At 42.2% G+C, this 26,789-nt stretch overlaps 1 protein-coding gene across 1 annotated transcript in view; it reads right to left on the bottom strand.

The window, feature by feature from the left end:
* The window catches only part of LOC306913548 (vasoactive intestinal polypeptide receptor 1-like), a gene marked incomplete at both ends in the record, with an annotated part of 65,283 nt that overhangs the window by 13,625 nt on the left and 24,869 nt on the right, over positions 1 to 26,789 (bottom strand). Inside the window, 4 exons of the mRNA XM_079490277.1 lie at positions 5,367 to 5,499; positions 6,177 to 6,274; positions 9,749 to 9,849; positions 24,137 to 24,244. Coding sequence (XP_079346403.1) covers positions 5,367 to 5,499; positions 6,177 to 6,274; positions 9,749 to 9,849; positions 24,137 to 24,244 — 440 coding nt within the window. The remainder of the gene's footprint in view (positions 1 to 5,366; positions 5,500 to 6,176; positions 6,275 to 9,748; positions 9,850 to 24,136; positions 24,245 to 26,789) is intronic.

The following is a 26,789-nucleotide window of genomic DNA, read 5'->3' as shown; positions in this document are numbered from 1 at the left end:
ACGCAGCCTGCAATTTACATGAAATCTTTCACAGACTTTCCTACTAGGCTGAGGAATATATCCCACCCTTTTCACATTGGCCTGTTATAGCGCCACCAACAGGTGGATTTTTGCAAAACACATTTGTGGAAGAAAATGCCTCAAATCATCCAATTGCCATCCAATTTGTAAGAAGAAATGGCACCCTTTTCACATCGGCCTGTTATAGCGCCACCAGGAGGCCACAACCTGACCCTGGCCCTGGTGGAGACCTGTAACCTGACCCTGGCCCTGGTGGAGACCTGTGCCCCGAGGGGCATTTGATCTTGTTTGCCTTATTTTGAGTTAAGTGGTTAGTGGTTACCAATTAGATCTGTGTTCTTGGTATGGTCTCACCTAGGATGCTGAGGCTTGGGCAACACGCAGGTAACACTCAGGGAGAGCTGCTAGGGGCTCCTTTATGGAAGGGTTTATAGCCTAATACACTTTCTTAAAGGAGCATTCAGTGATTTGGGTGATTTGGAAAACCACCCAGTCCGCCCCGGTAACAAAATGTGCACATGCACGCTCTACAGTGGGGGGAAGTGCAACAGGCCAACAGCATGTGCACCAAGGCCCGCCCCCACTCGATCATGATTGGAGGAAGGCCCCTCTCATCCTGATTGGATGAAGGTTTTGCCACCCGCCACCAAAACTGAAACTAGGGTTTTTTGACCCCAGGGGCTCACTGGGGACAGGGAGGATTTCCTTATATGGTCAGCACACTCTATAGTAGGGAGGATTATCCAGTAAGTGATATTTGAATTAAGTCAAATCACTGAATATACCTTTAAGTTCTGTGTTTGGTTTCCTAATTTGCTTTCAATTAGTTTCATCTTTTTTTTCTTTCTTTTTTTTGTTTGTGAGTTTGATCTTCACATCTTGATGACATCATCAAGATGTGATTCACCATGTTAATGATTTTTTTCAGACCTCCAGTTCTAGGAAACACAGAATGGGGGGGACTTTTTTTGTATTATTTCCACACAACAGCTCTAAGGTATATTAATGACATAGTAAAATGTTGAAAATGAGTGGAATTCCCCTTTAAGTGTTTTTTGTTTGTTAGGCCTTGTTGGTATTTGGTATTCCTGGATCCTGTCACTTGTTGGAGCCTTTTGGCCGCTCGGCCAACTTTACAGTTCCCCATGTTCTTCATCCCAGCTTTTGGACGCTAATGCTTCAGGGCCTCTGTCCAAAATTCAAAAACAATTTGAGGGCTTTGAATACATATGCATATATTTCAGGTTTTACAAAGACTTATATCTGTTTGAATAAGTTGCTTCATAATTCCAAAACAGTAGAATAAAAGGAAGACATAAAATGGAGACTGTGATTTGCGGGTGTCTAAATGAGATAAAATACTTACTACCTAGCAGCATTTACTTATAACTGTTCATAGTTTAGTTTTGTTTTAACATTCATTTTGTCATTCAATATTCTGATGAATTCGAAAATGGAGGGCCACAACGTAAACAAGCCCTTTGTACTTTTCTGGGTATCTCAATCCTCTTAGCAGACTTTGTATTGAACTGTGCTTTCCTCGAACTTCTACAAACTGAAACTGTTAATGCAATTCTCAATCAATCAATCAATCAATCAATCAATCAATCAATCAATCAATCAAATCACAAATGCTGAGAAGTGCATGATTTCTTCCACCATTTATGTAAATGTATTACGTTGGCAATTGTGTTTATTGTCTATGTATTAATTGTGTTAATTGTGTTAATTATATTAGCCTACTCACGCTACTGTATGTGTTAAAACCCATTTTGGGCGGGAACCCATTTTGGTGTTAGCATTATGTTATGCTTTAGCTATTGAAAAATAGCAGATCTACAAGCTCATAGCGCGCCACAGAGTGGCGCGCTACGAGCTTGTAGGTCTGCTATTTTTGAAAAATCGAAGAACGACTGACATAGAAACATAGCTTTTTCAGAAAACTGAATCTGATCTCAGGTCAAAATGGGTTAATTATATTAGCCTACTCACGCTACTGTACAGGTGTTAATTGTCGATAACCCTAAACCGGTGTTCATATTTGTGCTTGTGTTGCACTAGCCCTTTAAGAGTAGTGCATAAAAGGGGTGGCCAGGTTTGAGGCCTCATGTTTGGCCAGAAGCCTGGTTTGAGTGTTTGTTTGGGAACTATGGAGGCATGAGGTGTACAGCCTACAGTACTTGGTAAGAAAACCTCAAACAAATGTTGATGCTTTGATAATTGATTTTGATCATATGGGGTTATATTTTAATGAGTGACATTTTGTATTGTATTTACAGACAGGTGTGATGTTTTGTGAGGTTGGAGCTGGGGTGCTACTGGAGTGAGTGAAGGGTACAGGGGAATGTTTTTAATGTAATATATACAGTGTGTAATGTGTAGGTTCAAATAAATCTGACTCACCCATGTTTACTGTCTCTACTGAATAATGTCTTAAGAAAGCAGAAATGTCATCAAAATCAATCAATCAGGTGGTTTAGGGGAAATGGGACTGTTGTTGCTCAAGGCCATATAAAGTATGAAATGTACGAAACTGATGCTGAGCAAAAATCTACAAAAACATTTTATGAAAGGGAAAGTTGACGTGAGAAGGACGCTTATGCAGGAACAATTCATAGTCTGGTTCTAAGTCCAATAAAATGTCTTGGCAACAGTTGGGGTTTTAACAGATTAAGACCTGCATGAGGCCGATTCTACAAATACCTCCTAAATAAAACATGTATTTGGCCTTAGCCGCAATTTGCAACTCTAGATTTTTTTTATAATGGGATGAATCTAGAGTTGCAATACCCTCCATTGACTCCCCACTCATCATTTTGCGTTTGCGATCTGCTTGTCTTAAACAACGTTAAACTCACCAACATTGCAGCTGTAGTCCAAGCTTGAATTATTCTCTTTCAATCTGCAAAGCTTGTTTTTCATAAAAATCCCCCGTAGACATGTTATGAGCTACTTTCTGTCAAGACGAAGAAATGTTGGAGTTTGGAAGCGCTCGTTTTTATTAAGGGGTCGCGCTGCTGCCTCCTGCATTATGTGCAAATGCGAAACAGATGCATGCAGGGACGTTCAGTGACTTACGACGAGCGCTTCCAAACTCCAGCACTTAGAAAAAGAATCACTTGCACAGAATTTCTTGACAGAAAGTAGCTCATAACATGTCTACGGGGGATTTTTATGAAAAACAAGCTTTGCAGATTGAAAGAGAATAATTCAAGCTTGGACTACAGCTGCAATGTTGGTGAGTTTAACGTCGTTTAAGACAAGCAGATCGCAAACGCAAAATGATGAGTGGGGAGTCAATGGAGGGTATTGCAACTCTAGATTCATCCCATTATAAAAAAATCTAGAGTTGCAAATTGCGGCTAATTTGGCCTTAGCTTGCGGATCCCAAACGAATCAAAACTCTTGAAAATGTTCAGAAATGGCACATATACTGTGTAAAGGCTCACAGCGCGGCACTGACCACTGTTCATAGGAGCTATAGGAGCATTAAGGCCAGGACAAGCTGGATGAAAAACATTTTTCCGAGCGCATTAATCCCCTCCCCCGGGAGTTTGGGGTTTGATGCCCAGTCATTCCGGTCATACCCAGTAATGCGTGCCTGCTTGGCACTCGATAGACGATATACTAGCATCATGCATGTCCAGGGGATGTACTTGTACTGTGTAGAATAGATCAAGCTGCTGCCTCACACTAAAGGAAAAAGAAGATGGGCTCCTGCCCTATTATATTGGCTCTGCAAGGCATACTTAACTTTACTTTGAAGTGACACCACTTTTCTGAAAAGGTGTGTAGCTTTGATGTTGGGTTCAATTGAGAAACTGAGAAACTGAGAAAGCCCTGTCACCCTAGGTGTGGGCACTTATAGGTCGATTTGGTACATGGTAGTTCAGATATATATATATTTGTCTCCACCAGGCCGAAGGCATGGGGAGAGAGTATGTTTTGCACTCCGTCCGTCCGTCCGTGTGTGTGTGTCCGTCCTTCCGTCTGTGAACAGCTAATCTCCGGCACCGTTAACCCGGTCGATGCCACATTTTGCACACACACTCCCTGGATGCCAACGATGAACCTCTGCCCCAAAATTTCCAGAAAGGCCTGTTAAAGCGCCACCAGGAGGCCGCTTTGTGCAAAACAAGTTTTTGGACAGTACACCTACAGATTTTGTCAAAACATCACGCAAATTGGTACACAGTCTCTCTAGAGCCATTCAACGAAACAGGTCTTTCAGATTTCTCAGACTCCATCCTGATTGGCCAAGATTGGCTTCCAAAGTTCGCAGGAGTGCTCAGTTTCAAACAAAATGCTGCAAATCATGAACACATCGTGTGATTTCCGTGAAATTGTGCACGCACATTCCCACTAGGCCGAGGAGGAAATGCCACATGAATGGCCTCATGGTGGCGCTATAACTGGCCGAAACGTGTTTTTACCTCTAACTGCACGGATCTGTGGATAACTTTGTATGCCAACTCCCTAGAGGCAAAGGAAAAACCTTTGCCTGGAATTTTTCACATCTGCTCTTTATAGCGCCACTAGGAGGCCGACATATGTAAAACACATTTTCTAATATTACTCCTTCAGATTTTATCCAAATTTCACGCAAATTGGTACACATGCTCATCATAGTCATGTGATCAAGACGGGTTTGTTTGATTTCTCATAATCCACCCTCATTGGCTACGATTGGCTTCTAAACTTTTCAGGAGTAGCCCGCTTTGTACCCGTTTTGTACAAAACGCCACAACTACTCAACGCAGCGTCCGATTGTGGTGAAACTGCATGCATATTCCCACTAGGCTTTGGAAGAAATGCCACTTGACAGTTTTCAAATCAGCCTCATGGTGGCGCTACAACAGGCCAAGCCGCGTCACACACACACACACACACACACACACACACACACACACACACACACACACACACACACACGTTTATATTGCTCCTAAACATTTTGCCAAACATCACACACACACTCCTATCCTCCTGGTGGAGACCTGTGCCCAGAAGGGCACTTTTTCTAGTTTAAATCTGTTATATCCTCCATGGGAGCCACAGGTTAGTTTCAACCGGCCACGCATGTGTCGTAACCGGCAACGCATGTTGGGAGCCACGGGTGAGTCTTTACCAGCCATGCATGTGTCTGACTGTTGCACCTCTGACCAACGGCATGACCATCATGGGGTTGCTAGTAGGATAGTTATGGTTTATCTCCAGGGAGAAGTCCTGAGAGCACTCTGCAAGCTAAATGGCAGTCTGCCCGTTACATTTTAAACTAGAAAAGTTTGATCCCAGCTAGGAGCCACTACAGAGTAACGGAGACGCGGTACATCCATCTCACCCACCGTGGACATGGAGCAGTGGTCCAGCGTCTCGTCGGCAAACAGAACCGTGTCTTTAATGAAAACGGCGCTGGCTCTCAGCACGAAGGAGGAGAACAGGTTGATGTGGATGTAGTTCCTGGTGCAGTGGAACTTCCTGCAATGAGAACACGTTGATGTGGATGTATAGTTCCTGGTGCAATGGAACTTTCTGCCAGGAGCAGAAGGGGACAAGGCAGATGTAACATAACACAGCATACACAGTTACTGTGTTACACACATAGTGGATTTTGCTTACCTTTAATAAACCACAATAAATATGCACGGACGCATGCACGTAGATATACAATACAAGCTCACAATGGCCGCGATGAGATGCATCACAGTAGCTATACTGTAGAGCTTGGGTAATATCTTTCTAACATTACATATGATGAAATAATGATATAATGCCTAAACTTGTTGAATTGCATCTTTGAGTTGAGTCTCTGATAACAGAAGAAACTGTACAGGTGCCTAGCCAAGCTGTATTAATTAGACAATAAGTTGAAAATCATGCAATTTTGTCAAAAGTAAAGATATAATGAGTAGAGGTGGTACAAAGGCAAAGGTCTTATCATCACACTCGACCCCACGCAGTACAGCTAACTCACTACCATTGTACCGAACACTCTTTTATGCCTGTTAGCATTGATTAAAAAACTCAAAAGAGACACGAAAATGTTCAATTTCAATTCAGTCCACCAAAGATAAGAAATTGGTGGCTGTTATATCTCTGTCTGAGTACAATAGCTGGCCCGGGCCTGTAGCTGGCAGACAGAGAGAGCACATTACCTGAATGCTGTAAACACCACAATGGCTGTTATGAGGGAGATGAGAGAGGTGGCGTACCCCACGGTGTAGACCTGTCTAAATGTAGATAGGTACATCGTCTGGGGGGGAGAAGGACACACAAAAGATGTGAGCGAGGAGGGGGAGGGGGGCAGAGAGCACAAAGGAAGGAACCCGGGGTGAGGGGGGAGCAAGAGGGAGAGAGATCTGTCAAAAGACCAGGGACGTGCAGAGCATGTTGGAGAGACAAAAATTCCTAAAAGGGCACTTTTGGCAACAAAAAAAAAAGTTGCTCTACAAGTGCACAAAGTGTCACGCTGCAACGTACACGTATTTTCGGGGCACGACTCTTTAGCTAGGCTACCGAAGATGCGGTGTAGCCTACGACATGGATTTCTACACAGAGGACACATTCGTTCAAACCAAAACGCTGCGTTTGTTCAAGTTCAGGAGAGTTTCGAAAAAGGCTGCCTTTTGGGTATATGGCATGGAAAGGGGGGCATTTGTATTTCTTTCACCATAGTAAATGCTGTTTTTTTACAGGCGGGTAAAAGGACAGGGCCTGAAGCCCCCTTTTGATGTCTGTGTGCTCGTGCCTGCAAAAGACAGATTAGTCAGCAAGCATATAACGCGTAGTACATGTGCTTGTGTACATTTGTGAATTCTAGACAATCAATAATCAAGCCCTGCTTTGGAATGGTAATTTTCAGCAAACATACGTAGGTAGGCTACCATTTTCAGCACATTAATCAGTCAGGCCTGGGATAACTGTCTGTGCTATTACAACACATGCTACAGCAAAGACTGGCTCAATTAGTCATAATAGAATTTGTGTTGAAAGCCAACAAGACCAGGTGCTGCACAGATATAGGAGAGAGATGTATAGAAAGGAATGAGGAGGAAGGCAAGACGTGGATGGAGGGCAAAGAGTGACTGTATAGCATGACAGATTAGGCCTGAGTTGTGCGTGGGAGTCGAAAAATAGCCGACCATGGCTGTGGCATAAGCTTTATATAGGCTACAGCTCTATCTCAATGAATTGTGCATAAAGTGAAGTATTTAAAACCCTTTTTCTTTTTTTAAATCTTGATGATTATGGCATACAGCTCATGAAAATCCAAAAAATCCTATCTCAACAAATTAGAATATTTTACGAGACCACTAATAAAATATTTTGTTTTTAACGAATGTCAACCATCTGAAAAGTATATTCATGTATGCAGTCAATACTTGGTCTGGGCTACTTTTGAGCAAATTATTTCATCAATGGGGCGGTGTTATGGAAGCCCAGGTTTGTTTCATAAGAGCCGTACATTTATTTGCATTGTTGAGTCTCATGTATCGCACCTTCTTGACAATGGTAGATTCTCTGTGGGGTTCAGGTCAGGCCAGTTGGCTGGTCAGTTAAGCATGCAGTAATACCATGGTCAGTACACCAATTACTAGTAGTTTTGGCTCTGGGCAGGTGCCAAGTGCTGCCTGAAAAGGAAGATCAGCATCAACATAAAGCTTGTCAATGTACAGAGGCACACAGTGCTGTAAAATATCATAATAGATGGTTGTGTTGAGACTCTGGACTTGACAAAACACAGTGATGATTTTGGCCATGTTATCTGCTGGTGTTGATGACAGCGAAAACTTAACAATGGTTTCAACACAGCCATATTTTTAGAGTACATTGTGCTTCAGTATGTTGACAAGCTTCATGGAGATGCTATTTTTTCTTTCCAGCTCGATTTGGCACCTGCCCACAATGCCAAAACTGTAACTGGTGTACTGTATTACTGTGCTTAACTGACCAGCGAACTGGCCTGACCTGAACCCCACAATCTAGGTCAGGGGTTCTCAACCCGTAGGTCGCCAAATTATTTTAGGGGGTCCCCAAATTATTTTTAAAAAAAAAAAGATTTATTTTGACATTTTATTTTCACTTTTTTTCAAAAATAGCAGACCTACAAGCTCGTAGCGCGCCACTCGGTGGCGCGCTACGAGCTTGTAGATCTGCTATTATTCAATAGCTAAATTATAACAATGCTTAAAACACCAAAAGGGGTTCCCGCCCAAAATGGTTTAAGGTTATTGTAGCAGTCAATTTCGGGAGTCGGGAGGGGGCGCGCGGGGGGGGGGGGGGGGGGGTCCCGAGACATTGCCAAAGCATTTCCGGGGGTCCCCGGCCAAAAACGTTGAGAACCCCTGATCTAGGTTGTATTGTCAAGAGGAAGGTGTGAGACATGAGACTCAACAATACAAATGCATTTACGGCTGTTATCAAAGCAAACCTGGGCTTCCATAACACCTCAACAGTGCCACAGGCTGATAACCTCCATATCATGCCACATTGATGAAATTATTTGTTCAAAAGTAGACCAGACCAAGTATTGACTGCATACATTAATATACTTTTCAGATGGTCGACATTTCTAATTTCTTTAGGATTTTTTTATTTTCATTAGCTGTACGCCATAATCGTCACAAAAAAAGGTTTTAAATACTTCACTATGAATCAATGAATTGAGAATATATGAAAGTTTCACTTTTTGAATTATATTAGGGGGAAAAAAATGAACTTTTACCCAATATTCTAATTCATTGAGATGGAGATGTAGGTCTGCTATTTCCAGCATATATATGCACCACCATTGTATGAAGGAGAATAATGCATGTGGCTTTTATTCACCTGTGTCGGCCATAGAGTAATAAAAGGATAGAGACTGAACCGGAGCGATAGCCCCGCCCCCCTCTATTCATGTCAGTGGAAGTTGCTCAGTGGCGTTTTGAAGCACCCGGAAGAACGCTCTACTTCCGCATTTGACCACCAAATATTCATATAATGGGTCCTCACTAATAATCATGAAAGATTAGAATGGCGCAATTATTTTCCTACTCGGTCTGTGTCTCATAGGAGGGCTGTGGGCAGTTTAGGAACCGTCCTCCAGTGACATCATCGATGGGGAATACAAGCTAATAGAAACTGCAGGCTTTCTAGTCCTGAAAATTTGCAATGCGAAAATGTTCTCACGATAATGAAAATCTAAACATTTTTGTAAAAAAATCTCGTTTAAAAAATAATCTGCCTAATGATGATGTCACTGGAGGACGGTTTCTAAACTGCCCACAGCCCTCCTATGAGAGACAGACTGAGTAGAAAAAAAATTGTGCCATTTTATCATGATTATTAGTGAGGACCTATAGGTTAGATTGATAGGTTGAAAAGTGGTGAAGTGGTCCTTTAAGCATAGTACCAATATCATTTGAAAATGTATCTATCCTCAAGAAATGGGAGCCAGCGGGTGGCTTTTTCCCATTGCGGTCCCTTTCATAATTCAGTGTTTTAGCCAAAGCGATGCAGGCCTAATTATTATATTATTTGCATTCCACGTGTGTGCGTGCGTGCGTGCGTGCGTGCGTGCGTGCATCAGCACTCCGATGCTGCTGTAAAAGCAAGGAGTGGAGAAGTGTACCAGTATTTTTTGCTTACGCCAACTGTCAAGGAAACTCTACTGGGAGGCGGAGGCGTGGGGGGTGCGCTGCCCATGCTTCGCGCACATGGGAAACGGGTCCATAAAAAGCAGTACCTCAGATTCGGGGCCGCTGTCATCGTTGAAGGTGCAGGCCTCTTCGTAGGACGGATACGGCTCCGTCCATCCGTCCACGGTGCAGTTCCTCACCACGTACCCTATAGATAGATGTGGGGGTGTAAAAAGTACGTACATGTTTTACTTAAGTAAAAGTATCAATACTGCAATGTAGAATCACTCTGTTACAAGTAAAAGTCTGGAATTCACAATGTACTTGAGTAAAGTACAAAAGTCATCAACATTTACAGTACCAAAAGTACTAATTGTGCTTGGAATGTCCCATTTCACGCTTTTAAATGTATAAACATCTTTCGAAAATAGCTGATGTACAAGCTCACAATGCGTCGCATCACATTGTGTTAACTCATTCAGGACGGGAACCCTTTTTGGTGTTTTAAGCATTGTTATACTTTAGCTATTAAATAAAATAGCAGATCTACAAGCTCGTAGATCTGCTATTTTTGAAAAATCGTGAAAATGTGGCACAAATCTTGAATATATATATTCTTTCAGAGCGAACGTTTTTAACTCAAATCTTTGCTTCTGGGGGAGGGGGAGGGGTCCCTGGAACAACATATTTTCAGATGGGGGTCCGCGGCCAAATACAGATAATTCTGTGGGTCCTTGACATGAAAAAGGCTGAGCACCACTGACATAGAAACATGATTACGTGAGAACGTGATTTAGAAGCCATTCTTTTTACATTGGCATCAGGTCTAAATAGGTTTAGTACTTAAGTAAATGTACCTTTCTAATACCACTGGTAGAATGTGGGGGTGGACAGATGAGATACCAAGCTGCTTTGACTCGCTTACATTCGGCCTCAATATCAGATTCTGTGTGTTCCAGAATCTTCTCTGCCAGGGGGAAAAAAAGAAGAAAAAAACCTGCATCTCCTGCACCTCCACCCTGTCTATCATTAAATGAAAGGGCGGCTAATGTTCTCATGTGTATAGCTTATACATTGATATGCAAATGTCTTCATCAAGTTAACTGGAGCGAATTAACGACTGCAGGTGAAACCTGGTGAATAGAATGCAATGAATTTTCCCTCTTTCATTTCTCACTTCTTCCTAGTATAAATACGGCCCGATCCCATGATGTGCTGTTCCGTTACCGTTAAATGTGCAGTGCTCTGTTCTAATTTCAAAGGAAGGTTTTGTTGGTGGTGGTGTATAACATTCAATTCAGTCTGAGTCAATGCTTTAGGATGAGTCCCATTCAGATGGTTATTACATTTATGTGGGCGGCGGTGGCTCAGGGGTAGAGTTTCCGGATGGTAACCACAAGGTCGCCAGTTCGAACCCGGGCTCCCCCAGAGTTAGTGTCGAAGTGTCCTTGAGCAAGACACTGAACCCCTAATTGCTCCTGATGTGCTGGTTGGTACCTTGCATGGTTTCCGCTGCCATCAGTGTATGAATGTGTGTGTGAATGGGTGAATGTAATGCACAATCTATGTAAAGTTCTGCGATGTACTGTGATCTGAACAGTATTGCATGCGTTACACATTGTTACGTGGACTTCTCTTTAAGCTTCATTCTACATGTAAATAACTGCAGGACCTGCAGAACAGCAATGATATATATATAGTGGTTCATGTTTTACTTGTCAAAGTCAGAGTGATCTCCCATTCCTTTTATGAGACATCAAAATACATAAAGTGAAATTCCTGTTTGCAAAATAAATTTGTCACTTTGTTGATGGAGTCTCTGTGTTTCAGAAGCTACTTTAGTCTATACATTTTAGTAATGACATGCAGGGACGTGGTGGGCCCATAATTCAGCCCGGGAAGTGGAGTTGCCCTCGGCACGCGGCCAGAGCCGACGAATCGAAACACCGACGAATCAAGGGCATGCGAGCGCATTTTAGGTCACTTTAGGTCCTACAGTGACCTAACAGGCTGCGCTGCAGCCAGGATGGCTGAGAGCGGCTGCTGTGCACAACATTATTATGTCACAAAGCAACATGATTATATAGGCTGTTACCTTGTTAAAAGATAATTGTGTATCTTAGAAATTAAATATATGATTTTTTTTTATTTAAAAAGTCCAGGCCCAGACCGGCCTGGACCGGCCGTTCGGGAGTTGTCCCGCATTTCCCAATGGCCAGCACGTCTCTGATGACATGCTTACAGAACAAAAGGTTTAAGTAGATTGGACATCCTTTCTTTCACCTATTAGAGGTGGAGAGGACATTTACACCTGTATTATGATATGCCACTTTTGATCACCCAGGATGCAAATAGTGAACCGGCCCATCGACACCTAGGATGTATTGAAATGCAAAGTCTGGCCAGATCTATGAAGACGGATGGCTGTTCTCTACAAAGCAACACCAGTCCTCTACACTACAGAACCAGACCACTGTTTTCTAGGTACAAAAAGTGAAATAAATGTAACGATTGGGCAAAACGTACATTGCAACTTTATTGTTGTATATTTTAATTGCACGGTTAAATAATACATATAGTAGGGAGTAGGCTATGTACAAAGTCCTAGTCTAGTTTTTATTTTATTAAGGATCCACATTAGCTGGTGCCATGGCAGTAGTCTTCCTGGGGTCCACATAAAACATACAATTTCAGGGGGTGGGTGGCAGTTTGTGTCTTGGATTCACAACAGAGAATTTTCAATAAATCATTCAAAAATCTGCCATAGCAGAAACTAGCAACCAAAGTGACTGGACCCAAATCTTCTAAAGAGTTAATAAAGGGGGTGCATACTTAGTTTAGACTAGTCATTGGTTAGACATGGGTTAATGTTAGGTTTAGGTGTGCTGCCCCGTGGGAGGTTAGGTTTAGGGTGAGGGTTTTTGAGATAGGTTGTAGTTGTAGGACTAATGACTGGTCTAACCAATGACTAGTCTAAACCAAAAACTGTCTAAACTAAGTCAAACTAAAGCTATGATGTTCACTCCACAAGCTATTTCAGCTACAGTGACCATCTCCACGGTGGAGCGCTACAAATACCTTGGCTACAAACACCTTAATTTCAAATTTCATATTGATTCCTTGTGCAAAAAAAATCACTCTGGGTTTCTTCTACAGATTGAAGGCTTGTTTTGCTTGTTCAGCTCGTAAGAAAACCATTTATAGGTTTGCCTGCTCCTCCACCTTGGCCAAATTGGATCCCCTGTACCATGCTGCATTGAGATTCATAACTAAATCACCTTTCAGAACACATCGCTGCACGTTGTGTGCTGCAGTCGGTTGGTTCTCTCGCAGGCTGCAACATTGGCATATTTTAATTTACAAAGCCATTCTTGGTGACCTGCCGTCTTCGTCCAAATTCGAATTGGTCCAAAATGGTCTCAACCTCAGGTCAAATGCTTGGCTACGGTGTGTAGTACCAGCATTCAAATCCGAGGGTGGTAAAACATGTCTGGCCTTCTTTGGCCCTTGGTCGTGGAACGACCAGTCCAGAAAGTCCAGAAAGTTCACTTGATAAGTTTCAAACGGATCATCTTAGATGTACAGTCCAACATCTGCACATGTTTGGATATGTACTAGCCTATGTTCATGCCTATATATTATGTCGGTTTAGATTTTGTATATTGTGTATTTTGCCGTACTACTAAAAGATTAGGACTTTGGTGATTTAGGTACTTTGAGGTGTATTATGGATGTTTTATTTGCTGTTCCAAAATGTAACATTTATGATGTAGTATTGAAGTGTAATTTTATTTCTGCCACTTGGCCAGCTCCCACTTGTAAACGCAGTCTCAATGTGTTTTTTACTGGTTATATTTTTTTAAAGTCTTCCTGGGGTCCACATAAAACATACAAATACAATAAACAATTATTAAATGTCATAATGTGAAAGCTGGTGTTAGTGTACTATTTATGAAGTGTGTTTTTCACAATTTGCAGGGGGTGGGTGGCAGTTTGTGTCTTGTGTTTTTCTCTATATTTTTAATAAATATTCAAAGGCGAGAGTTGTTTTTTATCTATGCTTTATAGGAGTCCAGTTTGTTCATGACAATTTCAGTCAGTAACATTGACATGCCCTTTAGTAGATAATAACCGAGCTTGTAATGTTAGAGGTGCAGTAGGCATTGTTACTATTGCTGCTTAAGTGGTTTCTACAGCGCCTAAATATCTATAACTTATTGCACATTCATATGTCTTACTGTCCATTTATATGTACCTTTATGTCCTTATATCTCTCTCTCTCTCTCTCTCTTTGGATCAGCATATCTGGGGGAGGAGGGAGGAGGTCAGTATTGTGGAGAGGTAGTTCTATTGTTCTCTTTGGCCAATCATATCAAAGCAGTTAGTGGCTCCACCTCAAACTATCTGGTATAAGAAGCCTTTGTCTGTGTCATTTCTCCACAACTGCTCAGGGATATCAATCATTTATGATCAGATGTGACTGGTGACTGTGTGACTTCAGCTGAAGATGAACTCTCTCGACCCCACCAAGGACATTTCTGCTGAACAGGAGGAACCCAAAGAGCTTGGTATGTTACTCTACCTCCCTTTTCAAACCCCATGTTATGTTTTCTTTTCCCTCATTTTATTATTATTAATTCTGAATCTTGTATTGTGTTTCAATGTAATTTGACCTTTGGAATGTTTATTTTAAATAATTCTAGTATTACTTAAGTATTAAAGGGACACTTCACCCTTTTTGCCAAAGAATATATATCAATGACGTTTATAAGATTTACAACACTTTCCTGGCGTTATTTTTTGTGTAATCTCTGGGTTTAGATATTTTAGATTAACGGGTGGCTCTGACGTCAGAGACACTCTTCCGTATTGCTACCGGACTACATTGTCTCCTCACACTGCAGCTAGACCAGCCCCAAAACACAGCCGTCACGGACACTGCGATTTGTTCCACCTACAACCTTCGTTGACCGCACCCCCACATGCGCATTTGTTATTGTGTTTGTGTCATGTCGCCGTCGTCAGCAGAGCAGCACCAGAGAGACGCGCTATGTTGCCACGAATCCCCCCCCCCCCCCCAACTCTAGATTTATTATAATGATGTGAAGTGACTTGCCATAAACCATCCATTAACTCCCCATTCATCCAATTTGCATCTGCTTGTATTAAACAACATTAAACTCACCAACATTGCAGCTGTAGGGAAAGCTTGAATATCCACTTTCAAACTGCAAAGCTTTTGTTTCATAAAAATCCACCGAATCTTTTTCCCACTCAGCTCTGCACTTAAGTTTTTCTTCTTTTTTAGTTCTATCTCACTACTAGAACTTTCTGACTCTGAGGTAGATAAGATTTTTGGCTGTCAACAGCATCCATTTGTTTTTTCAATGTTGTGGACCGGAGCGTGGTGAAATAGTTGCTAAGATACGATACTGCATAGTGATTGGCTCTGCTGCATGCCTATGAAGAGTACTGACCAATGAGCTGAGCCTAGCGCCCTTCCAGACACCAGGTTTCAGTGTCTTGCTTTCCTGTTCCTATAGCTCAGTCGGCTGCCCCTTCTTATTACTGCATGGGAGCGAGTGACTGAGAATCACCATAACGTCATTTTTCCACGAGCCAAAATACGGGATTAAGTGTGTCCCGTATCGGTTCATTACGGGACAGGTCTTTTAGTTGCCAAATACGGTACGATCCCGTATTTTACGGGACGGTTGGGAACCCTTGACAAATAACATTGGTTGCATCTTACAATGGAAAAGGACACAGTAATGGAGTACGTTTTTTTTCTTTTTACTTCTACTACACATTGTTTCGGCAGCCCTGGAGGGGGGGGGGGGGGATTCGTGGCAACACTACACAGCGCGTCTCCTCTGAGTTGTTTTTTTCTGTATACTCTGGTGCTGCTCTGCTGACGACGGCAACATGACACAAACACAATAACAAATGCGCATGTGGGGGTGCGGTCAACGAAGGTTGTAGGTGGAACAAATCGCAGTGTCCGTGACGGCTGTGTTTTGGGGCTGGTCTAGCTGCAGTGTGAGGAGACAATGTAGTCCGGTAGCAATACGGAAGAGTGTCTCTGACGTCAGAGCCACCCGTTAATCTAAAATATCTAAACCCAGAGATTACACAAAAAATAATGCCAGGAAAGTGTTCTAAATCTTATAAACGTCATTGATATATATTTTTTGGCAAAAAGGGTGAAGTGTCCCTTTAAGTAACCACTTAATAACTATATTTTTAGTCATGCAATGTATTAATGTTTTTAGGGCCATTGTTTGTTGGCTACATGATAGGGATTTGTTGCAACATCTACTTTTAAGTCCACAAAGTGCTGTCTTTCTACCTCCAACAATCTTTGTATTTGTTTCCAATCCAGTGTCTCATCAGTCTGATTGCCCTGACCTACCAGAGGTGAATGAACAAAGAAGCTTGGCAAAGAAAAAACACCAATGCTGTGATCAGTGTGGAAAACACTTCCCTAGCATATACAAACTTAAAATACACCAGCGAATTCACACTGGAGAGAAACCTTATGGGTGTGATCAGTGTGGACAACACTTCTCTAAATTGGCCAACCTTAAAAACCACCAGAAAATTCACACTGGAGAGAAACCCTATGGATGTGATCAATGTGGAAAACACTTCGCTCTATTGGCCAGCCTTAAAAGCCACCAGAGAATTCATACTGGAGAGAAACCTTATGGGTGTGAGCAGTGTGGACAACACTTCTCTCTAATGTCTAACCTTAAAATCCACCAGAGAATTCATACTGGAGAGAAGCCCTATGGTTGTGAGCAGTGTGGACAACACTTCTCTCAAATGTCTAGCCTTAAAAACCACCAGAGAATTCATACTGGAGAGAAACCCTTTGGGTGTGATCAGTGTGGACAACACTTCTCTCAAATGTCTAGCCTTAAAATCCACCAGAAAATTCACACTGGAGAGAAACCCTACGGATGTGATCAGTGTGGACAACACTTCTCTAGAATGGCACACCTTAAAACACACCAGATAATTCATACTGGAGAGAAACCCTATGGATGTGATCATTGTGGACAACACTTCTCTGACAAGTCCAACCTTAAAAGGCACCAGAGAATTCACACTGGAGAGAAACCCTATGGTTGTTATCTGTGTGGACAACACTTCTCTCAAATGTCCAGCCTTAAAACCCACCATAGAATTCACACTGGAGAGAAACCCAAATAATGATGAGGTGTGTGGAAAAGCTTTTAGTAATTCAAATAATTTAGACTTTCACAAGGTTGTACACACTGGATTTAAACTGTTGACTCTTGTGTTAGAATTTTACTAATTTGAGCCACTGGACATGTCCTGGCCGCACACATATTAATCCACATTACAACCAAGTGTAACATGTTGATCCATATGGTATTTTTTAAACAATTGTTTAAGGCTAAACTGTGTATGCTGATTCTAGATTAATATGATGGTGATGATGGTTAAGTAAACTTAACTACTATTTGAACAGACTTTTATTTTTAGTACTACTCCTCATTCACTGAGTCAATAGTTTCCAGATGACTAGGAAAGAACAGTATAGGTGTAGCCAGTTAGACCAAATGTAGGCTACTGTCTTCTGCCATGTTACAGATTCCCCAGATTTGCTGTAGTTTACATTTAGACGATTTTAGTTGTATGTCATTAAATGTTCGGATTAATTGAAAATGGAGGACCCTGATGTAAACATTGTTTTTGTTTATTTTTCCTCGTATCAGTGTTTTTTGTATTGACCTGTACTTTTGTTGATCTGTACCCATTCTACAAACTGAATAAAATGTTGAATCAATCGTTTGTTTGTGCTTTATAAAAATATAGAATACAATATTGTTTTGTGTTACTCAACACTAAAACAAACTGCCTATATGTTTAGTTATATGAGTTAAACAATAGTAGCAAAAGGGCAAAACTCTGAGATTACAGCATACAAAACAAAAACTCAACACAAATTACACTACTATACAACCTCAAGTAAAACAACTTTGTGTTTGCTCGTTGGTCGGTTGGTCTGTCCTCCCGCCCGACTTACACCGTGGTCTAGTACACACCATGGCTCTCCATGTTCTTTTCTCATACACCAGGAGTTGGTCTGACTTACACCGTGGTCTAGTACACACCATGGCTCTCCATGTTCTTTTCTCATACACCAGGAGTTGGTCTGACTTCCACCGTGGTCTAGTACACACCATGGCTCTCCATGTTCTTTTCTCATACGCCAGGAGTTGTTATATTTTAGATACTCAGTGCTGCGTAACGACAACAATTTAGCCATTTTTCCCCATTCTTTCTCCCTTCTGTCTGCCTCTGTTCTGTTCTGTGCGTTCAGCCATGAAATATTCGTCACTCTGTCCATGCATTTTCCAATTTCACATTGACATTTATCCATTTGGAAGGTGTTGCGTGCGTGCGTGCGTGCGTGCGTGCGTGCGTGCGTGCGTGCGTGCGTGCGTGCGTGCGCAGAGGTCTACAGCTGCCTGCATCTGTTGAAGGTTAATTACTATTGTAGTCTGCTCTAATCAAACTCTAATCATAATGCCCTTCAGAGTGAAGGAAAAAAAAAATCATCTTATTTATACTAAATTCGTAATAACTTTCTTGACAACTCGTCAAGAAAGACAAGTCAATTTCATTTCATGAATACAGACAAATGTGTCTGAGACTGGAGAAGCAACACATGCAGCTGCTCCCATGCAGGTGCATGGACTGCGTGATACAATTAAGCAATTCGCATATCATGCTCAGTAAAAATGGTCAAAATTGCACATGACCCTGATGCTCATATACGTTAGTGCAACATATGTAAGGAAAACCGCATGTTGACAGTCTGTTGACAATTACATAGAGAGGAATGTTAAAGTAGTGGCAGTGACCCGTCGTAACCCATCATTACGCCGAGTTCAGTAATGCAACAAATTAAGAATCCGTCTAGAGACGTGCAAATAAATGATATAGCCTACCGTACGTAGTTCTCCATATTGTCCAAAAGTGAGTGCATTGCGTGACATACACCAAGGCAAGGGAAGGGTACAGCCAGGTCTGAAACTAGACCCTGATGGGGCACAGATTCATTTTTTTTGCCAGAGGATGCTCAAGTTTGCTCCAAGTTTAACCCCTTAAAGAGGCTAGACTAGAGTATTTACTGTGAGACGAGACATTTTTCAGATGGGCGATAACCTCCCCCTCTCTTTCTCTCTCTCTCTCTCTCTACGGCATTGGGAGAGCGAGAGAGCGAAAAAGAGGAACATGCGAGAGAAGTAAATGTAGGCTACATTTAAGCAATATTACACGAGAGGGGGTGGCCTGGCCACCGAGTCTGCTGCGCTCTGAGAGAAAAGCACGGCTGAATTGTTTGTTTTGATTAGCCGTTCCATAATCGTGGTTTAAGCACGGCTAGAAAGCTGTTTCAACCAATCAGATTAGTTCCTCAAACGACCTGTTGTATAATTGAGATTTCATATCTTCAGCGCTCTGGGATTAGGTCTGATCATTTCCTCTCCCAGCTGGGCCTGCTGAAAGGTGGATTTTCAGGTCTGTTTTAAAAGATGCAAGTGATTTGCATCTTTTGAGGGAGGGGGTCAGAGCATTCCACGCTTGGGTGGCGCTGCTGTAGAAGGAGGGTTTACCCATATTTGTTTAGAAAATGGGTGGTACCAGATTGTTGTTCTCGCTCCCTCTAGTATTGTGGCTGTGGGTGTTACTGACTTTTAGGTAGTTAGTCAGGTATGCGGGCATTGACTACATAGCATACACTGAGGGCATTGAGGGCAATGCTGCATTTACAATTTTGAATGTCAATCCCATTTTCAATTGCTTAACTCTGTCTTCTACCAGAGTTAAGCCAGTTTAGACTAGCATAATGGGTTGGTAAGAGGTGGGCCCCGGCCAGGCCGAGAAGTAGCCAAATTAGTTTGTTTTAGGAAGTCTGAAGCTTATCTTAAGTAACATTGGGATGCTGGAGAACCAGGAGGTGGAAGCATAGTCAAAGGAGTGCTGCATTAGAGCACCTGCAACTTGCAAGAGTCTTGAGAGCACTTTTGTTGACAAAACAGGAAATTCGACAGGAATCTTGTTAAATATATCTTGTAATCTTGTAAAAATAACTACTAGTTTAAACTGACAGTAAAGATTTTGGACATTGTTCTTTTTAGGGTTTATAGCAACTATCCTGAACAACAATGGGCTGAGGTTCCCATTTATCCGATTAAAACCGGGACAGCATCTGTGTCATTTTAGATTTTTAGCGTTGGACCTGTGTGCCCCTCCTCTAATTCACCTGCCCCCATGGCGGACCTGCCTTCAACCAGCCAAAGACACACTGTAGGCACGTGGCTCCTTCAGGACTGTGAAAGCTAGCTAGTACATTAACTCGAGATGATTAATTCATGTAATGAATGGATTAAAATGGTTTCAATCTATTTTAATTCACTTCTCGTGTCAGGTACAGTTCTTCTACGTAGCTTGAGGAGCATAAGAATGATCCGAAAAAGCTGTGGTCAACCCTAAAACCTTTAGGGACCCAGGAAAATCCCAAACAAACAAAGTAGCATAGGCTTAGATGTAAATGGTTCTATAACATATGATAAAGCTACAGTTGCATGTAGATTTAATGAATTCTTCAAACATAGCAAATACATTGGTGCAGAAGCTTCCTGCTGCTACTAATACGTTTCAGGGGATCCACAGCTATTATCAGCAAATGGGAGTCCAGTCTGATGCTTTCTCCCTGAGTAAAGTAACAGAGGAAGAGGTACTGACAACTCAAAGCCCTAAAACTTGGAAAGGCAGCGGGTCATGACAACATCCCGGCCAGATTTCTAGTTGCAGCTGAAGTTATTGCTCTCTGCATAACCTACCTAACCAATTTATCAATTGAACAAGGCCACTTTCCCAGTCCATTTAAATTGGCAAGAGGTGTACCCTTGTACAAAAAGGGAACCAAATCGGATCCCGGAAATTATCGACCTATATCCATTTTGTGTTCCGTCTCAAAGGTTGTTGAACGGATTATACATATACATTATAATTAATAATTAACACAGTGACACAACCTCTTGTTTGATTTGCAATCGGGGTTTAGAAAGTCCCACTCCACCGACACTGTTTGCTTTATCTAATTATATTAGACTAGAGGTGGATAAAGGGAAATATTGTGGCATGGTGATGTTGGACCTCCAGAAGGACATTCTTTTGAATAAACTCAAGGCTTTGGGTTTTGACAGTGTATCACTTCAGTGGGTGAGGTCCTACTTGGTGGGAAGGAAACGGGTGGTAGACATGAATGGCACCCTGTCTTCGCCGCTAACTCTATCAAGTGGGGTCCCCCAGGGGAGCATTTTAGGTCCACTTTTCTTTTTATTATATGTCAATGATATGAAGTCAGCCGTTGACTGCAACTTATTTCTTTTTGCGGATGATTCAGCACTAGTAGTCTCTCATAAGGAGAAAACAGAGGTCGAAAAGCTACTTAGTGCTGAACTCCTTAAGGTTAGTGTCTGGCTATCAGACGACAAACTGTCTCTCCATCTCGGTAAAACTGAGTCCATTCTTTTTGGGTCAAATTACAAATTGAAGAAGTCTTCGTAGTGACAGCCAAGGAATCCATTACTTACCTGGGGTGCATTTTGGACAAGCTTTCGGGAGAAAATATGGCACAAAAAGTAGTTTCAAAGGTAAGCCAAAGAACAACATTTCTAGCTAGAATATCCAGCCTTTTAGATACAAACACCCTAAAGATCCTGGCTGGGGCTCTTGTACAATGTCACTTTGACTATGCCTGTACATCTTGGTATACTGGCATTTCTATGACCCTCAAAAAGAATCTCCAGAGTCCAGACCTCCCAAAATAAATTGGTAGAGTGATCCTTAAGTTGCATCCTAGAACTCACCTTCTCCCTGCCCACTTCACCAGCCTGGGGTGGCTTAAAGTGGAGGAGAGAGTATGCCAATTTAAAATGTGTCTAGTTCACAGGATTAGAAATAATGTAGCACCCAAATATTTCAGTGACTACTTTTCAAAGGTTAGTGATACTCACAGGCACTACACCAGAGGGAGCCCTACTGATTTCAAACCCTGCCATTTTCACAGCAATATGGAAAAACATCATTCCTATACTTGGCAGCAGTTCAGTGGAATGGCTTGCCTTCCAGCCTCAAGGTGATCAGTTCCTTTGAAAATTTTAAATCCACATTAAAAAGATGGTTGGCCGATAACATGTCCTAATTTTTTATTTTAAGCATACTGACTTTTTTAGTGTAGAATAGACAAATAAAACAAATGAAAGAGAAAAAAATGAAAAAAGAAATCTAGTTTTATTGGTCAGTTTTTACGAATTTGTTCTGTTTTTGTGTTTCTTTTTGTCTCCTGGCAAAATACAAAGGTATTTTTGTTTTTCTATTGTATTTATTTTCTGTATAGAGCACCGAAGTCCTGACGTCACTGTCAGTAGAGGGCGTCAGTCCCCAGGTTTGTGTACTTTTTATTTGCACATGGACATCATTAACAACACACAGCCACTCCCCTGACAGAAAGGCCGGGGTGGTCGGTTTATTTTTCAAACACAGTTCTTATATGAAGCAACCTAAAATCGCACTATGGAGATTTCACTGCAAAAAAAATACATGAACCTGTGTATAGGCGCCCTCTACTGAAAGTGACGTCAGACTTCGGTGCTCTATTGTATTGTTGCTCCCTTTCCCCAAGAGGACCACAACAGAAACAAGCCTAACGGCTTTCTTGTGACTATCCTTTTGAAATGTACTTTTCAATAAAGTAATCAATCAATCAATCAATGAATCAATCAATTCATTTGTGATGGAGCAGCTGCTTTTACTGCAGCCTGCAGTCAGTCAGTCAGACTGAATGGGAGAGCTACAGTGGAAAGTGTGTGTGACTATACCCGTATAACACTGTGGAACTGAGGAAGGCCTGCGTGCCAAAACACGCATCATAGTCATGACATGCACATTATTAAAAAAAGACGCCTTACGCCAGGGCTCCACTGGACGTGTCAGCGTTGCGTCTCCGTCACCGTCAGGGAATGTTCCCTTTTTAATCAATGAAGGGTGGCTCCACTGCCTGCGTTGAGCTGCGTTCGGTGACTGCTTTAAAATTTCCCCGGTTCGTTTTTTGACGCACGCACGCGTCCCGTGGAGCCCCGGCGTAAGACTTCTACAGAGAGTGCAGATTGCATCATCTTTATACGTATTATCTGAATCTGCATCCAGTATATATTCTAGAACCTCTACAGTCAGACTGTCCTGCATGGAGTTGAGCAAGCCTTTTATTCTCTTGAAGAAAGCTACAGTGGAGCCAGATTAAAAATAAATCTTTTTTTTTAGTATCTCCCAGATGCCGGCCGGGCCGAGTGTCCTCTTTTCTGGGGTTCAGCAAACCGACCTGGCGGAGATCTGTGCTCCGAGCCGATGTGTATACATTTCTAATTTTAAGAGAGAGAGAGAGAAAAAAATCATCTCATTCCCCTTCCATTCTCATCCACATGTTTGTCTAGCGGCTGTAGCGTTTGTGACAGGCGATGAGAAGGAAGAGCTGTTCCGTGCTGTGAATATGTGACCCTGATCATCTCACACGGTTCTCTGTGGCCATCACAGCTGTCGGATCAAACACTTGACCAGTCACATTTCCCCCGGGGTCGACCGACCCGAGCACTATCGCAGCCAAAATATATTTCTAATTAAATCATCCTACGCTTTTCTTTTTGATTGCACACGCAAAGCGAACAAGCATACATACGCACGCACCCACGCACGCATAAATGAGAACACTACCTCAGAGACAAACATGGGCTTATTAATATAGATGCTGGCAAAGAAGTCTCCAGGATGAGTCAAAAACAAACATCAAAAAAATGTTTCAGCAATATGTTTACTCTTTTCTCCCAAAGGATGCACGCCGACTCATTTCATTACTCAGTGATGTTTAATTAATACCAAGAACTTAAATGAGAACATTAATGTTTCCCTGATTTCAAGCCTGAAGAGGCAAAATGGGAATTAGCTGTGAAGGCGTCATAGTGTAACATTAAAAGCAGCAAATCGGCTTAGTGTCTATTTTTGTCCTACACATATGTTGTCCATTGACAATGAATGGACAATTTTACATAGTGTCCAGGGACGGATTAACCCCCACCAGGGCCCTTGGGCCGGTATATTTTGCAGGGCCCCCATAGCGCCCATGCGTGCGACATTTTCGTGTTTTTCTGTGTTTTTATCATCTTTTTGACCTAAATTTAACAAAATCAATGGCCAATGAAGCGCCCCAGGAGCCCTTTTCAGGGCGTCAAATCTAGTACCGCACGGTCCAATTTCCCCGAAGGGCCCCGGGGGCCAAGGGCCCCTGGGCCACGGCCCCAATGGATAATTTGTCCCTGATAGTGTCTGAGCAAATAGGCATAGTGTCTATTTTACGCCATGATGACTCCATTTGGACAAGGATTGAGACGCAAACAAACCTTGATTGCTGTAGAAATGCTGGAAGATTTCCGAACAGGATGCGTTCACCACCTGGCCGATGTCTGCTCTCGGCCAACATCGGATCTGATCCCACTCTGTTCTGCAGCCTAGAACAAAGAAACAGGTGGTTTCTGTCAGTCAGTGAATCATCCACTCCGTCTTTGATGCGAGATTCAAACTGCCAATGAACTGCCACACACACACACACACACACACACACACACACACACACACACACACACACACACACACACACGTACCTTCACTCTCTTCTCTCACTATTATCCTCGAATTTTCTAAACTACAATTAGTATATATGGAACATAATACCTACTGTGAAGCTCTCCACACCACTTTGCTACTACAGGGAAAACAAGCATTGCACGTGTTACTCTTTTCTTTTTTTACTCGTTGTTTTCTCTTTCTTTCACTCTTTACTGCATCTCTTTGTTTGCTGTGATTGCTGTTTGATGTCATATGTTATCTATGCTGCTGCATTGTCTGAAGGAAGCCAAACAAAAAATAATACAAGATACATAACAAGATAAGTACAAGTACAACCTTGAACCTTGAAGGTTTGCACACATTTTCACGATTCTTATAAAATCTACAAGCTTGTAGAAGCTTGTACCGCAGGGGTGTCAAACTTATACTTATTCAAAAGTGTAGCAGATATATATATACGGTATGACATACCGTATATATATATATATATATATCTGCTACACTTTTGAATAAGTATGAGATAATGGTTAAAGTGGTTAAAATCTTTTCCCGGTGTTAACGGGTTAAACTTCCTCACTATAGATCAATGTAAGCATAGAATGTGTTGCTTTGTCTGCAGAGCTGCCACAAACGGCTGGAATGGAGATACATCTCCTTGGCGACAGCATGCATGCGTGGCAGCAACATAGAGACAAATGGAGATGGATCATCATCTATAATTCTCTGCGGTGCTGATTATATTACCTGGCCTCCGTCAGGGGTCAGAGGTTGAGATAACCTGTAGTGTATCTGTAGCGTATTAAACAGACGTGACATCTGATGTTGTGCTGTGTTCATTTTGTCTCACCATAGCGGATTCGAATGAATCAACTGATATGATGATCCCCAGTATAGGTTACTTATTTATCACTCAAATGCGATCGAGCCAGCAGGCTCACCTGGAGCTGACAGGCTTCGATGAGGAAACGCGGAGACCGCAGGGCTCCAGACTAAGGGGGTCCCTAACTCCCTATACGTTCCGGGGACTATAAAATATCTATTTGGGACTTAAATTAATCTCAGCCGGGACGGTTTCAGGACTAGAGGAGTTTTTGCACTGAAAATGTGCATATCGTGCACACCTGCGGGCAGCATGAGACAAGCAGCGCTGCAGAAAGAAACATGCATAACAGGCGCAGCAGTCTGTACCCTCATATAGCAGTCAGAAAAATGCTGCGTTATTTGAAGAGGGGAAAAAATAAATCGTAATAAAACGAGGGAGAAGAACAGGCAGAAACAGACCAGTCACACAGGAGATGTACCCAATCTCTTTTCCACATAAAAAAACGTTCATATGACAGCCAAAAGTTAATATATGTAAGGAAAGCTGTCGCAAATTAATACTGTACATGAAACAACCACAGGCTGTGGGCGGTGGATGTTGTGGTGGATGCATCCTGCTGTTGGTAAGATATCACACACCTAACACCGTGGGTGTTACCCTAACACCAACACCCCACAATATCAACTTGGACGCGCAAGTGAGAATCTCACAGCGGGGCAAGTTGATGCAGTGCATTGTGTGTCTGATCTTCTGACGCACAGACTGCACAGTCAGTGAAAAACTAAGATGAAACCAAATCACATCGATAAATACGTTTTCAGTGCCACACACGCAGACGTGTACACCCAAAAGCTTTTACCTACTAGTAATTACCTAAATATTCTCTAATGTGACTGTGCTTTTACTGAAATATTAACTTAGTTCCGATTTTCTTTACTTCACATATTCAGAAATGCAACTGGTGGTGGTGACCCCTCCAAAATGTTTGGTTACCCCTCTGGGTCTGATCTAAAGATTCTAAGAAGCCATTTACTTCAATGATTAATGTTTATCAAGGATTATTATGATACCTTGATACCTATTATGATTCCTTGCCACTTTCAAAAGCAATGCTGGAAGTCTTTAAATAACTTATGTGTTCTGCCCTCACAATAGTGTGAATGGTTAGAAATTAGAATGACATCAAAATCATTAAAAAAACAAAACATCGGTACTGTATACATTCACTTTGGAACAGTTCAAATTGTATTTTGGGACGGTTCCGGGACGTTGGTGAAAACAGTTAGTCCGGAGCCCTGGCGGAGACGTCCGACGCGTTGTCCAACTATTACTAAGCCTAAACCTAACTCCTACCCTAACCCTATAACCTCAGTCTAAAGCATAGAGTATATATATAATAGAGACTGAACTGGCGCGAAGCTCCGCCCCCCCAGCTATTCATGTCAGTGGAAGTTGCTCAGTGGCGTTTTGAAGCACCCGGAAGACTGCCGGAAGTCCCTCCCAGGACCTCAACTTTGAGGTCCTGAGTGACGTAGGGCAACCGAGCGCTCAACGTTAAAGCCCAGCTGCACGGGGTTTCCCGGTCATGAATCCACGGGTCCGCC

The sequence above is a fragment of the Electrona antarctica genome (assembly GCF_951216825.1).
Source record: "Electrona antarctica genome assembly, chromosome: 1".
Taxonomy (NCBI): Eukaryota; Metazoa; Chordata; class Actinopteri; order Myctophiformes; family Myctophidae; genus Electrona; species Electrona antarctica.
Note: the sequence above shows the minus strand (reverse complement) of the source record. Positions and strands in the feature narration are given on the sequence as shown.